Source organism: Sylvia atricapilla, chromosome 20, assembly GCF_009819655.1.
Source record: "Sylvia atricapilla isolate bSylAtr1 chromosome 20, bSylAtr1.pri, whole genome shotgun sequence".
NCBI lineage: Eukaryota > Metazoa > Chordata > Aves > Passeriformes > Sylviidae > Sylvia > Sylvia atricapilla.
The window spans coordinates 10218342-10233956 of record NC_089159.1 but is presented as its reverse complement, the minus strand read 5'-3'; the positions used below and the strand labels follow the sequence as shown (position 1 = coordinate 10233956).

Sequence of the window (15615 nt, the reverse complement as noted above, 5' to 3'; positions counted from 1 at the left end):
CTCCAGGTTTTTTTTCTTTCCTATTCTCCCCTATTCCTCCTTCCAGGCAGTGAGTAATGAAGTGGTAGAGCCCTTCCTTTTCTCAGAGCCCCAAGTGGATTGGAAAAAAAAAGAAGTTTAAATAAACTGCAGCCCGTTAGTTAGGCTTTATGTAAGAATCTGGGTCTGCCTTGGCCGTATGGATGGGCTGTGCTGGGACAGAGGGGTCTGGGGGCTTTAAGTGTCCATTTGTAACCAGACTTCACTGGCAACTCTTTGTTTCCTTCTCTTCTTTTAGTTACCCTAAATCCTGAGACTGTTCATTTGGTAATTCTCACTTGATGCTGAGAATGAGCCGGGATTAATGAGCTCCTCTGATCCTCGGTGTGGAGCCTGCTGCTGTCTGAGTGCCCTGGGTGGAGGTGCTCAGCCTGCCCAGCCTGTGCTGGGGCATCCAGGGCTTCCCTGGGCCTGAGGTGTGCTGGGTGATGGCAGCTCCATCTTCCAGTCCTGCTTCTAACCCGCAAAAACCCTCCTTGCCTCTTTATGCAGAGTGTGAGCTGCATGTGTTTGAGCTGAGACCTGCAAAACTCACACTTGAGCATCTTTAAAGGGCTGGAGGAGGGGGTTAACCTGGCCACTCACAGCCCCTGAATGTGCTCGAGTTTCACCTGTGGGTTGGGTTTTTTTTTTTCCCCTTCCCCTTGAAAGAGGGATCAATTTGCTCACCCCAGGGTTTACTGCCGGTTACCTTGACTGTGTCCCTTCTTTCTCCTGGCTGAAAACTTGAACAAGCCGCTTGTGTTTGCTGCAGAGAGAGCCGTGAGAAACGGGCTGTGTGTGTGAGGCAGCGTGGTTGGCTCATTCTATTCAGCCCTTTGTATATTCAAATCCTCCTAGTTGGAGTTCTTGCTGTTCTGCCAGATTTCCATACCATTGATGGGTTTTCTGCATTAATAAGTTTCTCTCCCCCCTCCCTCCCATACCCTCGCCACCTTTTTGCGACTGGTGAAAAGTTTTTCTGAGCGTGCTGCCCTCTCCATATTGATTTCCTTCTCCTGCTTGTCTCACCAGCTCTCAGATGTTTGATTTTGCAAAGCGTTAATAGAATTCTCCTTTTGCCGCTGCACTTCATCTATTCAGGAGGTTTCAAGAAGTCTCATTGTGTCACCGGACTGTGGAGGAAAGAGGCTATTCTTCTGCTACAATGGCTGCCCTAAAAAATAACACAGGGTGGGGTAAGCACAGAAAGGGCAGAGACGGAGATAAAATGTTCTGACCTTAGGAGAGAGAAAAGATAACCAATTAGACATTGTTGAAAGGGCACCAGCTGGCTCCAAGAACACCCCACTGATCATTTTTTCTCCAAGGCATCCTTGGGCCACGTCTGAACTCGGCTGCAGAGATGCGGGTTTCATCTGTGGGCTGTCAGGGCCGAGCCTTTTCCAGCAGTTGGTGCTGTTGGAGGGGCAGCTCCGGGGTGCCTGTGCTCCTCAGAGCCCCAGGAAACCTCCCTCCTGGATTAGCCCCTGCAGCCTGGGCTTGTTCCTGCTAACAGGGATTTATTTGCACAAAAAAGATCGCTGCCAAGATCATCATTCCAGCGTGGTACACGTGGCACGGAGCCCTGTGTTGCCCAGGGGATGGAGCTGTGTTGGACAGGTGGGAGAAGGGAGCTGCAGAGGCCAGTGTGACCAGGGGCTGCTCCAGAGCCCCCCAGCCCTGCAGTGCTGTGTCTGGGGCCAGGAGCAGCCCTCCTCTGCCCTGGCAGCTCTTGGAGGAGCACGCTGAGGCTGCACAGGGGGGTCAGGGCTCTGCTGCTGCCAGCAGTGGCTGAGACACGGCCGCTGGAGCATCCCTTTTCTCCCTAACCAACACTGCAGCCTTTGTGAAACCCCCAGTAGTGTCCTTGCAGGAGGAGGTGTCGCTTTGGCAGGACAGTGTGGGTCCAGCCTGGAGAACCTGCACTCAGGGCTGGGGACAGGGACATCCCTGGGCTGCTGGGGCTGTGCTCCTGCACATCCAGGAGCTCTGGGGGCTCTGGGAGGGAGAAAAGTCCCACGTTCAACCTTCTGCAGCAGGGATTGAGTGGGCACAGAGGGTGGCTGGTGCAGGGCTGAGGAGGCAGCAGGAGCTGTGATGCCCCAGGAAACAGCAGCAGGTGCAATGTGTAATTTTTGGTTCCAGTGAGGCCAGGACCTGCGAGAATGAAAAATAAAGATTGCTGAGCACACATAACCCTGGAGCAGAGATAAGCAGCGTGCAGGCTGAAGGGCAGCCTGCTCCTTATCTGCCTCCTGCTATTGCTCATCCTGGGGAGTTTTCCCTCTCGGAGGGAAGACAGCAGGACAAACAGCTTAATGCACTTTGGGTTTTTCAGTGCATCAGCGTCTTGAGGGCTCAGTCAGGATGGGTGTCAGGAGTCCTGCACTTCTGCACCGTCTCAGGCCATTGCTAGCACTTTCTGCAAAGCATTTGGACTAAAAAAGTGAAGAACAACTTAAGCAGAGACAGGTTTTCAGAGGAATTTTAGGTATCACGTAAGGTTTTGCTGCACTATATTTTTTTTTACAATCTCCTGGAACATATTTCAGTCCTTCAGAACATCAGGGAGGTTCAGCTTGTGTTCTCACCACCTTCCCAAACTCCTGCTCCCCAGCCAAGGCTGAGACATTTTTCACAGCCATAGGCTGGGTGTTTCTCTGTTGCCTAAGGGGACATTTGGGGGGACAGGTGGACCCTTTGGTGGCACTGTGTGAGATGAGGAGAGCGTGGAACTGTGTTGTAAATCACTCAGCTAAAACAAATGATTTCTAGAAAGCCAGAGTAGAAGCCCAAAGAAATACAGAAAAATTACTGGTGGAAAAAACCCCAAAATCCTCAAACAAACTAACCAAAAATCCCAAAGCTGCACCCCAGACAAGAAGTGGAGTCCTTTAGAGGATAAAACCTTTTCTTTAAAGTTCCTCTCCCTTCCTGCAACACCTTCTGTAATTCAGTGTCACAGGTTTTCATCATCCCTGAGTTTACCACGGGGAATTGCAGGTCTGTAATTTCATCTCAGAGCTCACACAGGACCCACCTGCCCCACTCCTGCAGCCTCTGAACAACAGCTCAAGGTGTGATGATGCTGGGAAATCAACCCCAGCACAACATCCTTGTGCAATAAGTGCAAAATTTTAGGTGTGGCTGCACAGATTAAATGGAGGTGGAATAAATCATGCAAATCCTAATGAAAGTTGAAAGCAATTTGGTTGCACTTCAATACATTTCATCAGTCATCTCTCTTGTGAAGTGGAAATGCCGAGCCCGATGCGAATTAAACTTTCTCCCTCCTCCCTCTCCCCTCTTTCCTCCAGCTTTGCAAAAGCCCTTTTGAAAACCTCTGAATACCTTTCTTGGCTGATCAGATTTTACCCTGCTCATGCCTCTTTTAACCTAATTCTCAGCCAAGACAGTGCCTCTGGTTTGGAGAAGTCCTGGGCTCGATTTGCATCCACAGTTCCTGCCTTGGCCCTTCTGGTCTCCCTGCAAAAGGGAGATGATGAGGCATGGCCAGGGGTGGATGTGAGGTGAAGAGCTGCTGAGATATTTGTCTCTTTAGGGCCAACACTTCTACTGGTCACTTTTCCACTTTCAGGATCAGACGTCAGACAGGGCAGGGAGGGGGAAAGCAGCAGGTTTCCAAAAGGAGCAGCTGCCTGTGGCCAAAACCGAGGAGCTCTGCTCCATGCAGGCTGCTCCTGCCCGTGTCCCCTCTCCCTGGTGTGTGTCTGAGTGTGTTAAAGCACAACTCTCCCTCTTTGTCTTGCAGGTAGAGGATGCCATGCTAATGTTCGACAAGACGACCAACAGGCACAGAGGTAAGAGGGCTGGGGGCTCTGACCTCACAGTGTGGGGCAGCAAAATCCAGAGTCAGGGACATGAGCTGAGTCCATGGCCCTAAATCCTCTGTGCTGCAGGTAGCAGAGGAGGGGCTGGATGGCTTGGAATGGCCCATACCCCTGGGTTTTGTTGTTAGAAGGGACTTTGCTGGTCAGTGTGATGACCTTTCTTTGGGAGGACCATTGTCAGGTGCCCTGGAGAGACAATCCCGTGGAGCTGGATGTGCTGAGGCTGATGGGGAGCAGTGGGTTTGTGCCGAGGTGGCTGGCATCAGTTAAGCTGGGCATTAAGTCCAGTTCAGCTGAAATAGTGGGAAATGAAGGTGCTAAACCCTCCCCAAGTGTGCTGGAGTTGTGCAGCTGAGTGGGGACTGCTCATCCTCCTGTGCTGGTAGCTCAGCTTGGGCAGGATCTCCAGAGGGGGGATTTCCCTGCACATATCTCACACGAGAGACGAGCTTTCATCGTTCTTGCCCAGCTCTGTGAGAGGAGCTGAGGGTTATTTGGTGTGTTATGGCCATTCCTCTCAGTGACAATCAACGATGCTGCTGTGTCTTGGGGAGCTGGTGCTGTTCCTGGGGACAGCCCCTGCCCTGGGGACAGCCCCTGCTCTGGGGACAGCCCCCCAGGCCCTGCCCTGCCATGGGGATGGGGATGGATATTGTGCCATGGATTTTGGCACATGGCTCCTGTCCCCATGCCACGGCTGCTGGTGGCTCTGCCCCCCGCCCTGCTGTGTTGGTGTCACAGGCACAGAGGTGTCAGCTGGCTTTGGGGAGGCTGCCAGGGCTGGAAGGAGCCTGTGCCCACCTGGGATGGGAGCCTCGGGCAGGGGAGAGGGCAGCAGCCATCCCCATCACCTCCATCTCTGCACAGGGGGAGCACCCTGACCCGGCAGCTCTGAGCTCTGAGCCACCCACTGCTCTGCTGTTGGCTGTGAGGAGGAGCTCAGGGTGAGCCAGGCCAGCCTCTGGGGCTGCATTCCCTCCCTTTCCCTCCCAGGCACTGATCCCTCTCTGAATCAGGGCTGTAACACCATTGGAAGTTCAGCAGCAGTGAGCAGGAGTTGCTCAGGAGATGAGCTCCTCCCAGCCAGGGGTAGTTTGTGAACAGCCAGTGCCCCTTCCATTTGTAACAGGGACCTGTTCAAAGCTCAGACTGAAGTTGAAAAGTTCAAGCCCTGACAACTTCCTTTTATATCCAGGGGGATTTTCCACCCTTCTCCAGGCAATCATGGGCCATAAATACTCCTCTCCATTCAGGATCTTGGTTGTTGTTGCATTTGAAAGGTGCTGGCTGAACTGTAGTGCTGGGCACAAGGGCCCTTGGGGTCACCTGGGGCAAGGGGAACTGGGGGCTCTGGTCCCAGCAGCAGGGCTGTACTCTGACCAGGTGGAGGTCTTCTCCATTTGCTGAAATGTCCCAAATGAAATGTTCCCACCTGTCTGTGCTGCAGTGAGCTCTGTGCCTGCTCACCCTGTGCCTGCCCTGCCCGGGCTGTGTGAGCCCTTCCTGCAGGGTGGTGTCCCTCCAGGTGTCCCCTGCCGTGTCCCCTGCCGTGTCCCTGTGCTGCTGTAAGCACTTCCCCAGGCAGGAGGGCACAGGAGTGCTGGTGTCTGTGCTGAGCTCTGCTCCTGCAGCCCTGGGTCAGCGTTTCTGTGCTCTTTGGGGAGGCTGCAGCTTTGAGCCTGGGTAATGAGCCCCGCAGGGTGGACTCCTTGTCCAAAAACATCTTTCCACTGACTTACCAGGAGTAAAGGTCTGCTGGAGACGAGGGCTGCGGCTCTGGGGGGCACCTTATTTGCCATGAAATCTTCTGAGTTTCCCACAAAGGGCTTTTTCCCCACTGTATGTGTTGAAGATGAGAGGCAGCAGGTCATCCTTTCCTTTCCCCTTGGGAATTCTGTGAATTTATTTCGCTGGCTAATTTTTTTAATAGCTTGTTTTTCCTACACGCAAGCCGTGACATTTTGCTCCGCATTAGTGTAAGCTGCTGGATGAGATCTGAGTGGGGAGGAACTAAAAGGCCCAAGGGACCAAAGGCAGGCTCCAAATGGGGTGGAGGTGATGGTACCTGGGTGCTCCCCTGTGCTCCATGGAGCTGGATAGTCACTCAGGGGACACTTGGGCTGGAGTCCCTCTCCTGGAGAGGAAAGGAGTTCTCTGGCACACAGAGACTCAGTCAGCTCTGTTTGGGAGGCTGTATCCCAGGGAACAGGTTTACCCATTGCTGGGTGAAGGGCAGTTTGCTGGGATTAGCCAAAATTCCTGCCAGCCTGTGCCAAGGGCTGCACAGCTGCCAAAGGGCAGAGAGGGCTCAGCTCCAAGTACAGGTGGGAGGAAAAATCAAGTGTAAAAGGCAGAGTAGGAGTCCTCTTCATCTTCACACTTGAATTTAGCCAGCCTTTTGTGGGTTTTTTTTTTCCTGCTCTGTGCAGGTAGCTAGTGCTAATCAACCTAATGAACTGGCTCAGGGCTGTGGTGATGAAGCGAGTTCTGCCGATAAAATCACCCCAGATTTTACAAATTGTGACACTCTGATTGTGTTGGAAGCGTGTTTAAAATGCGGCGGTGTGCGGCAACAGTGTTAATGGCAATTCTTAAAGCCACTTGTGGGTTGCAATCTGTATCTTCAAATTAGCCACGGGAAAGAGAAATGGCAGATAAAATATCCGCTGTGGTTTGCTGCCGTTGGTCTGTGCCTGGAATAATCATCGTGGGCACGGGAAGGGGAAAGGATTCAAATCCACTCCCTACTGCTAGAAGGCGAGATAAATTTCCTTGCAAGAAAATTGAGAGGCTTTGTTGACATAATTCTGGCACGTGTGTGTGTGTGTGTGTGTGTATTGGGTGAGTGTGTAAAACCTGCAGCAGCACTGCTGGGTGGGCTTGAACCAGGCAGAGGGAAAAGGGGTTTCAAACTGCTCACCCTGCCTGGAAAACCCCACCCAAAATAAAACTTTGTGCCTGGCATGGAGCACGTCGCCTCTGTGGTGGGCTTGGAGTTCTTTTCCAACCTTAATGATTCTATAGCCTTAAAAATGCCATCAGGCCAGTCCTGCTGTGCCTCTGGGGGGTAGTTTAATGTCCAGCTATTCCTGGATGTTCTCTGAGGAAAATACGAGTCAGCTCTTGCGTTTCGTGCTGATCTGCTTAGCCATCTTAAAGGCAGCCTGCAAAATCTGTGTTTAATTGCAGTGGTTATTTTTTGGTGTGTTGTAGGCAAGAGAATCACTGGGATGTCTCCTTCCAGGGGGTTCTTCTGGCTGTGACAGTGGGCACACAAAGAACCAGCTCTTGATAAACAAATATCCCTGGATCAGCTTGGTTAGGTGCCTTTTTTTTCTTTTTTTTTTTTTTTTTTAAAGAAAGTGTTGGTGATCCTCTATTTCTGTATTACTGTATTCCTGCAGTCTTCTAAAAGCCACACACAAAAGTTCTCTCAACATTCTGGCGGATCACTTCTGTCTCTTTCTTCACTGCCTAAAATTTCATAGAGCTGAAAATTACTGGGTCAATCTTGAAAGGGTTCAGTAATTGGAAAGAAAGAAAGAAAAAAAAAAAAAAAAAAAAAAAAAGAGGGTGGTGTTATTTTGTTAGCCTTGCAAAGTGCAGATAAAATCTGGAGTTCAGCATTAGTTATTGATCTTTGGGGGTGTAGGGAGCCTGGCAGGATGATGATGTCCTTCTAACTTCATTATGGAGAGGAGCTCCAGGAAGCATTTCAATGTGCTGGGGTGGGGCCGTGCCCTTGGGCTGTGCTCCTGCATCAGGGTTACAGACAGAGAGGGTTTGTTGTCTCCAGCAGAGCTGGGGAAAGGCCCTGGGCACTGGACATGAGGAGGAAGGGACACTTAGATCAGTGGAGGAGGGCAGGAGTGGGCTGTCCTGAGCTGATCCCAGCATGAAATAAGAGAAGGGAAAACCAAGAGAAGAGGATGAGAAGTTCCTTGTCTCAGTGGGATGCTCTTGGTCCCAGCCTGTGCTTGTTCCATGGGTGCCTGCAGCCTTCAGCCACTCCAGCAGCTGTCCAGGACCTGCATCACAACAGCCCCACGCCCTGGACTCACAAAAAGTTCAGGATTTTGAGTGAGTGCATCCCCCAAGCTGTAATTGCAGGTATGGAGTGTAACACTCTGTGTGTTTTCAAAGCCGTCCAGCCCCCAGAGTTATTTTCATATCAATTAACCCTCTGGCACAGTTAAGGATGGCAGCAGGGAGAGGAGGGAAGTGACAGCGTGTGACTTGGACTCCTTTAATCTTAAAACTGAACCAGATTAAAGCGAGGCAGGCTGTCTGTGGGGCACAGAACATCCTACACGTTAGGGGGTAAAACATCTCCAGGGATGGACACCGATTGGGGCAGAGCTCTGCTGCCACTTGGGCTTTTGCAGAGTTCTCCCCGTGCTTGTGAGGAGAGTGGCCAGGCAGGACTGGGTGGCACCTGGGTGTGTCTGGAGGGTGGGTGAGCATCCCTTTGGCTGCCAGGCCTTTGCAGGGGGACACCAGGACACGGCTGGCACCTTGGCATGGCACTGGGGACACTGCTGTGCCCAAGGCTGGGCGTTGATCCGAACACACAGAACTCGGGATGAAAGCTTGGTGCTCCCCATCCCTCCAAACCACCCCCCAGAGCACAGGGGCTCTCCCATCCTGCCCTCTGCTCTCCAGGAGGAAGGTGAGGGTCCAGCCTCTGTCTGTGCCCTGTCCTTCCAGCAGATCTCTGTGCACCAAGGTGATTGTCCAGGTGGAAGCAGTTGGCACAGGGGCTGTGTTTGTTGGGAGAGTCAGGAGTGATGCTGTTAGACAGATATCAGCTGGGCCTCGGAGAAGGAGGCTTTTCTGAGGAGAAAAATAACCTTTTGTATTCTGTCCTGCTGCCAAAACCTCAGCTCTGGAGCTGATCTCTGAAGCTGTAATTGACATTTTTATAGATGAGATATAAATATAATTAAGTGACTGCAATTATTTGTTTATCACCATCTCCCTCAGGTCAAGCAAGGTCATGTGCATTTAAAAAATACATCCCCGGGCAGTTTTGACAAAAGAGTGGTTAAAATATAGAGAAGTAATTGCCTAATTTGGTCATTTTGAGCGTAGCTTTCCTTGGCATCAGCCTGGCTGTAGCACGGAGTAGCCTTAGAGCAGCCTGGGGGGAGGCTGCCCTCAGCTCAGGGGTATTGTGCTTTTTGGGAGGATGGAGCTGAGGGCAGCTGCTGCAGCAGGTTGGACCCACAGATGTGGGGAAACCATCCACGGGCATGGCGACGATGCTTTTTTTTAAAACATAAAGTGCTTTAAGGGCTTTGGATGAAAAGTGTGACATAAGCTATAAAGGGAGGCAGTGTTATTGTTATTGCTTTCCGAGATGAGACGGGTTTTTATTCCCCTGTCAGCTGTATCACTGCAGAAATGGGACTCCAGAGAGGAGGCTGTTTGCGGGAAGCGCCGGCTCCACGCCGCTCCCTGCCCGTGAAATCCATCCCAGGGCCCTGGCAACGGAGAGATTTAACCCTTGCTGACAGCCTGAGCAGCGTTTATCCTCTCCAGGGGAGCAGTAGCTGCCCACAGAGGGTTTGGAAAGAGTTTTAACCAAATATTTGCTTTTAAACTTCGCGTGAGCGCTGCGAAGATTCATTAGTTAATGTTATTTACCATTTGCACACCTCTCAGCGAGCACCAGCAGTCACACCTGTCTGTTTGGATTGCAGCAGTGACATGTGCCACGTTAATATTTTATATGTGTGTGTTTTTAATATTACATCCCCGCTTATAAATATTCATTTCTTACACACATTAAGGGCTGCACTGCTGCAGAGCGGCCCTGACACCTCTGCTCCTGGCTCTCCTCCGGGCTGGGGGATCCAAAGTGGGATGTGAGGAGAGCTGCTCTGCTCTCAGGGCTGAGGGCCACTTCCCAGCTTTCCCCATTTGGCACCAGTTTGTCCCCTTTAGGCTCTCCCTCATCAGGTGCTGGGGACTGCCAGTGTCACCTTGGGGCAGGGTGACGGCTGCTCTGGCCACCTCAGTCCTGCTCCTCACTTGGGTGTTAACAAGCACAAAACAAAACCAAAAATCTGCCCATTCTTGGATCCATCTCCCTTGTCTCTTAATGTCCTGTGGCTGCTGCGTGGGGACACCCGACGTGGGGTGTGACAGTGACAGCCAGGGCAGTGTGAGCCCCGGGTGCAGGTGGCAGTAGAGATCAGGAGGTTACAGAACATCTCAGGTGCTTACAGCCCCTGGCCTCACGCTGGGTAATGCCACCTGAGGCAATAATTGCCCAGCTCTGGGCTGTCTGTCAGAGCTTATTGCTTAATTTTATACCCGTAATGAAAATTCCATCCAGGAGAGAGCAGCTGCCCTGGCTGGGCTGCACCAAGGAGGAGATGGCTGTGGATGCTTTCTCTGAAGTGGGGAGAGGCTCCACTTGCAGCAGCACTCAGGAAAGGGGCTGGCATTTTTATTTTCTTATTTTCTTACATTCTTTTGTTTTCTTGTTTAGCAAATAAACTGCAGTAGTAATAGTAATTAGGAAAAAAGGTCCCTCCAGTAAAGGCTGCAAAGTCAGCCCAGCAAATTAGTGTGGAACCTCTGATATCAGAGACTTCACATTAAATATCAACTTTAAAGCACATTGTAAAGGGCAGTCAGGTTGTGCACTCATCTGTATCTTGTCTTCATGGCCAACATGTGTGAAGAAACCCTTTTGTTCCCTGTGCCCAGAAGGAGAGCCCTGTGCAGCCTGACTGACCTGACCTGGGTTTATCCAGCAGCCTTTACAAGTTGAGGAGATGGTGGCCAAGGGGCTCAGTCCCTTCAGTTGAACTTTCTGGGGTGCAGTAAAGGTTTGTGAGGCTGGTACCTCGGGTGGGAGAGCAGAGGCACAGAGATGGGAGAGGACAGTGCTGCTCCTGCAGGAACAGGACATTTCCTTCCTGTGGAACCGTGGCTCGTGGTCTCTGTCTTGAAGTGAAAAATCTTCATTCATTTAGCCCTGAAGTGCATCAATAACAGCGCAGCTAAACCACAGTTGTACTGGAGAGGGCAGAGGAAAATCAGCACAGCCTGGCTGGTCTCTGCAAGGCTCTTGAGGAAATGCAGAGTGAGGGCTGTGCAAATATTTCTGAAGTTTCCTCAGTGATGATGATAGTTCTGTCACTCTTGCAGGGGGTGAGCTTGTGTTAGAGACACCACGTCGTGTGCTGCCTCGAGGAGTGAGGTCACTGAGTACCAGCTCAGTTTGCCTTCTCACTGTCACTGCCAAGCAGCCAGCTTGAGTGACAGAGAAATTAGCACGAATCCTGATGGTCTCTGAGCAGAAAGAAACCCTAAAAGCCGCCAATAACTTCTTGCTTATGAATCTACCCAGCTGATGAAACCCAGCCCCTTTCGCTTCCCGAAGGCAGGAGCCAAGTGATTAGCAGGGAGCACTCTGAGCCTTGTGGGACTGTTTGGAAATGTTAATTGAGGAAAGGCCAGAAACAGGAGGAGAACAAAATGCAACATTTCCATAGACGGGCGGTCTGCATACAACAGGCAGAATTAAAATCAGCCTGGTGACCTTGAGAAAAGAGGCAGCTCCTCGCAGCGTGCCCAAAAATGTGATGTGAAAACAGGGGGAGATGCTGCCTCCCTCCCTCCCTGCTGAGCTGGCTCCTTCTCCCAGCGGATCACAGGGAGCAGAGTGGCTGAGAACTCTCCAGTGTGTTGTTTTTCACACACCTGTGCTCTCTGTTGGGTTGGGGTTTGATGATGACTCTTGTGGAGCCCTTGCAGGGAAGGTGAGGAGGATGCTGCAGCACAGGGGCTGCTTTGTCACCCCTGTCAGCTGTGCCCAGGCCCCCGTGCTGCTGAAGCCTTCAGCTGTACAAGGTCACTGCCACACGTAAAAGCCTCCTGGTGATCGGTATAAACAGATAACACATCCCCTATCCCCTGAATCTCGAGATTCAGCAGAAACAGAGGTTACACGGATAATGCTGGGAACAAAGCTCCTGAGCCTCTGTCAGAGCAGCCTCCTCCACTTTCTCTCCCCTTCCTCCCATCCCTGGCTGTGGTTCTGTCCCTGGACATGCTGGGAATTTGGGGGGATGCTGATCCAAGCTGTAGGTGCAGCTGGGCAGGTACCTGGACACGTGTTCAGGTGTGTCCCTCCCTGGGGAGCAGCAATTTCTCCATGGGCTGTTTGTGCAAGGCAAAAAGCTCCAAACGACTCTGCTGTCAGGGGAGTGGAAATGGAAGATTTCTTTAATTAGTTTGATTAAATGTCCTGGCTTGGAGTGATTTTGCTTATCCTGTATGTTTTTTGTATATATAAGCTGAAGTAAGAACATCTGGCACTTTTTTCACCGGATCCGATAGAATAAGTTGAAAAACTGCTTCTTTCAGAAACCTGCAGGTCGGCACATTTGGGTTGTGGGTTTTATCTTTTTAATTTATTGAGTGTTTTCTGGACCAGAAAACTACCTTCAGCCAGAGTAGTAATTCACAGATTGCTCCCCATTTTAAAGCACCTTCCCAGTTGTAAGAGCTTCCTGAATTCTCTGCTGTGGGAGGAGATGAGGAATGAACAGATCCAGTGCCATTAACCCTGCCCAGCACTGCCCTGAGTGATCCCAAAGCCCTTTCCAGCTCTGTAGGGAATGGGGCTTCAGCTGTCCCGGGTCAGATGTGGGAATAGGAGCACTGGGAGTGGATCCATCTCTCCATATTGACTCTGACTGGGACCACTGCCAGCCCCAGTGTAAGTCAGGTGGGAGTTGAGGGGTTGCCTTCAGTCACAGCAGTGCCCTGGTGATGGAAATCCTCCTTAGCCCTTGCAGGAGTCACACATGAACACACGTGTTCCACAGAGCACTGGAATCGGGGCAGGGTCCACAGGGAGAAGCCTGGCAGGAGAATTTCCTTCCCTGTGACAACAAATGTTCCCCTGTCAGCTCACAGGGAGTTTGGATGAGCCAAAATCACTTTTAAGTCATGGTAGGGGCTTGGCTTCTGCCATTTCTGCTCCTGTTCTAGCAGTGTTCCTCCTCACCCTAAACCCAAACTAACAGAGAGGTTAAAATATTTGCTTTCGTGCCGCCTGGATGCAATTGCAGGAAAACAAAAAATAAAATCAGATCATGGGAGTGTGGGCTTTGTTTCCTGTTCCCCCACTCCTGGTGGGTATCCCACGGGTTTTCTCCTGGCCCTTTGGCCTCCTTCTGTTCCGTACCTGCCCCTGTGCTCCAGGAGGGTTTGGGAGCAGCAGGAGGAGGGTGGGAGCTGGAGATGGGCTGAAACCTGCCTGGCTGCCCGGGGAAGGAGCAGCTGCAGAGGGAAGATGGGAGCAGCTGTGGGTATGAAATTAGTCATTCTATGAAGAAATGGATTTGATAAATAATAAAACAGTGGTATTAACAACAGATGCTTTCCAGGTCAGATGACTTTGATAAAAGCACCCAACAGCCGTGGGTAATGGTATGAAAAATATGTATCTATATTTATAGATCTATTTATATGAAAAGGCATATAAATAAGTGTGTGTGTGTGTATATGCTCTCTGTAAATGTACCTGACATTTTATTTCTGGTTTAAAATGACAGTGGAAGTGTCGCTGCTCCTGTTCTTCACAGGCTTTGAGACTTGTCAAGAAAACCTGAAATTTGATCAATTCCCCGAACCCAGAGCTCCCTCCCCTCCTCTCCACAGCACAGGCTCCATTTGTTTTTATTTCATACCTTTTCATTTTGATAACTGTTTTGATTTGTAAAATACCATGCCTTATACAATGTTTCCTTTATGATGATGTAGCGCGCTTCTTCTTATCTTTCACCTTAAATCTTTGATAAGAGCATTTTAAAAATGAAATTGCTACCTGGCACCATTACACACTCCTGGCTGCCTGCCAGCAGAGAGGAGCTGCTGGAGGAGAGAGGAGAGGAGAGAGGCTCCTTCCCGAGGAGAGCAGGAGCTGGGCTGTGCTGGAGGAGGATGAGGAGGGGGAGGAAGCAGGGCAGGGCTGGCTGTATTAATCCTCAGCTTTGTAGGGTCAGTGCCAGCCCTGCTCCTGCCATTCCTGAACATTCCCCTCCCTTCTAAACCCCGTGTTAATGCCATGTCTGCCCTCACAACCACGCTGGGGGCAGAGGAAGGCTGCAGGGGTCGCTTTATTTTCCCCTGGAAGCTGTCAGGCTGAACCTTGGGAATGTGATGTTTTGGTAGGGTAACCCAGCACTGCTGGAGTTTCCAGCACGTCTGAGCAATTTGAAATGGTTTTGGATAACTGTTGCTTGTGCTGTGGAATGTGATTTATCAGGGGCAGGCATCAGCAGTGGGAATATCAGTAAATAGAACTGTCTGACGTGGCAGGCCATTTTTATTTTAATGTGGTAGATTTAATGAACTCTGGCTGTTATAATTCATGGCAGTGGTGGAATGCATCCATCCCCCTCCTGATGACATTGGTTGCTGCTCTGTCCTTCGTTAGTGCCATTGTTATGGCAGGAGAACTCCATCTCTCCCTCACCTTCCCAAAGTGCTGAGGCTTGGCTGATAAATTGTTGCCTTTTACATTTAATACTATGAGCAACAAACATAGATGAAAACTTCCCCAAGTCGTTCGGGCATTATAAATTATTATTGTGATTTATTGAATCCCTTGGAAGGGTGTTTGCAGAGGCTGGTGGGTGTTCCCCAGGTGTTGGGGACGTCCCTGGGGCCATTCCTGCCCTGACACTTTTTCTTTTTTGGGACTTTGTGGGGTTGGAGAGCCACCAGCAGCCCCCACATCCGCTGTCAGCTCATTTCATTTGTGTCCAGCCTCACCCAATCTATCTCACCTCGCTGAGAAGGGGGGAAAAAAAAATAATCCTGCATCAAAATTACTGCTTTTGGAACTGTCTTGTCTCTTTTGAGTAGGAACTGGAGACAACTAGACCAGCTTCAATGGAAGCGAATAAAGAAACGTTACTTTGTGAACACAATCTTCTGGTCCCAGTCACTTCTCAACAGCCATTCAATCAAAATGCTAATGGCAGAGGCAACAAGGGAGCGAGGTTATTGTAATCCTAATTGATAGGCTGCAGGGATGGGGTTTGATAAGTGCTGTTGAAGGGATGTTTTTGAAATATGATTCCCTTTAATTACAATGATACTAATAAAAACGGAACAAATGATTTAATGATAGTTTTCTAGGTAACGGCCCGAAGATTTTTGTTCCAGTTATTTTGAAAGTTGGGGTTTGTTTTTTTTTTTTTTTTTTTTTCTTTTTTGAACCACAAGTTATGGAAATCACCTTAAAAATAAAGCCATAGTGGCAGGTAGTGACTTTATCTCGACTTGCGTGGCTACTTTGCATCAGAATTAATACTGTCACATCTGAGGCTCTTGAATAAGAAATCCAGTCATTTATTTATACAATAGACTTTGCTGAAAGCCCGCAGTTGAAGCCACATTGCGTGTAGGAATGCATTTAATATCTACTGCTTATAATAATTAGGATCAATTATGCTGGTGAAGATTTGAAAATACCTTTTGAGGGAGGGGCTGAGGGGGTATTCAGGGGGCTTCTGCAGCACATCAGGAGCAGGGGGTGGATGGTGGATGGAGATCCTTGGCATTCAGTGCCAGGAAGCTCCAAACTTTCCCAGGGCAGGTGGCAGAGCCCTGCCAGGGCTCCAGTGTTCTATGGCTTGCATCTTGCCTCTGCAAATGAGAACACAGAGAGAAAAAGGAGATCTGTCACTGACAGGCAGCCTCTGTCTCAGCT

General features: G+C 50.3%; 1 protein-coding gene across 12 annotated transcripts in view; it reads left to right on the top strand.

The window, feature by feature from the left end:
- The window catches only part of MSI2 (musashi RNA binding protein 2), a 199630-nt gene that overhangs the window by 116733 nt on the left and 67282 nt on the right, over positions 1-15615 (top strand). For all 12 annotated transcript variants that reach the window (XM_066333581.1, XM_066333580.1, XM_066333575.1 and 9 more), the window contains exon 7: positions 3794-3842. In XM_066333581.1, coding sequence (XP_066189678.1) covers positions 3794-3842 — 49 coding nt within the window. The remainder of the gene's footprint in view (positions 1-3793; positions 3843-15615) is intronic.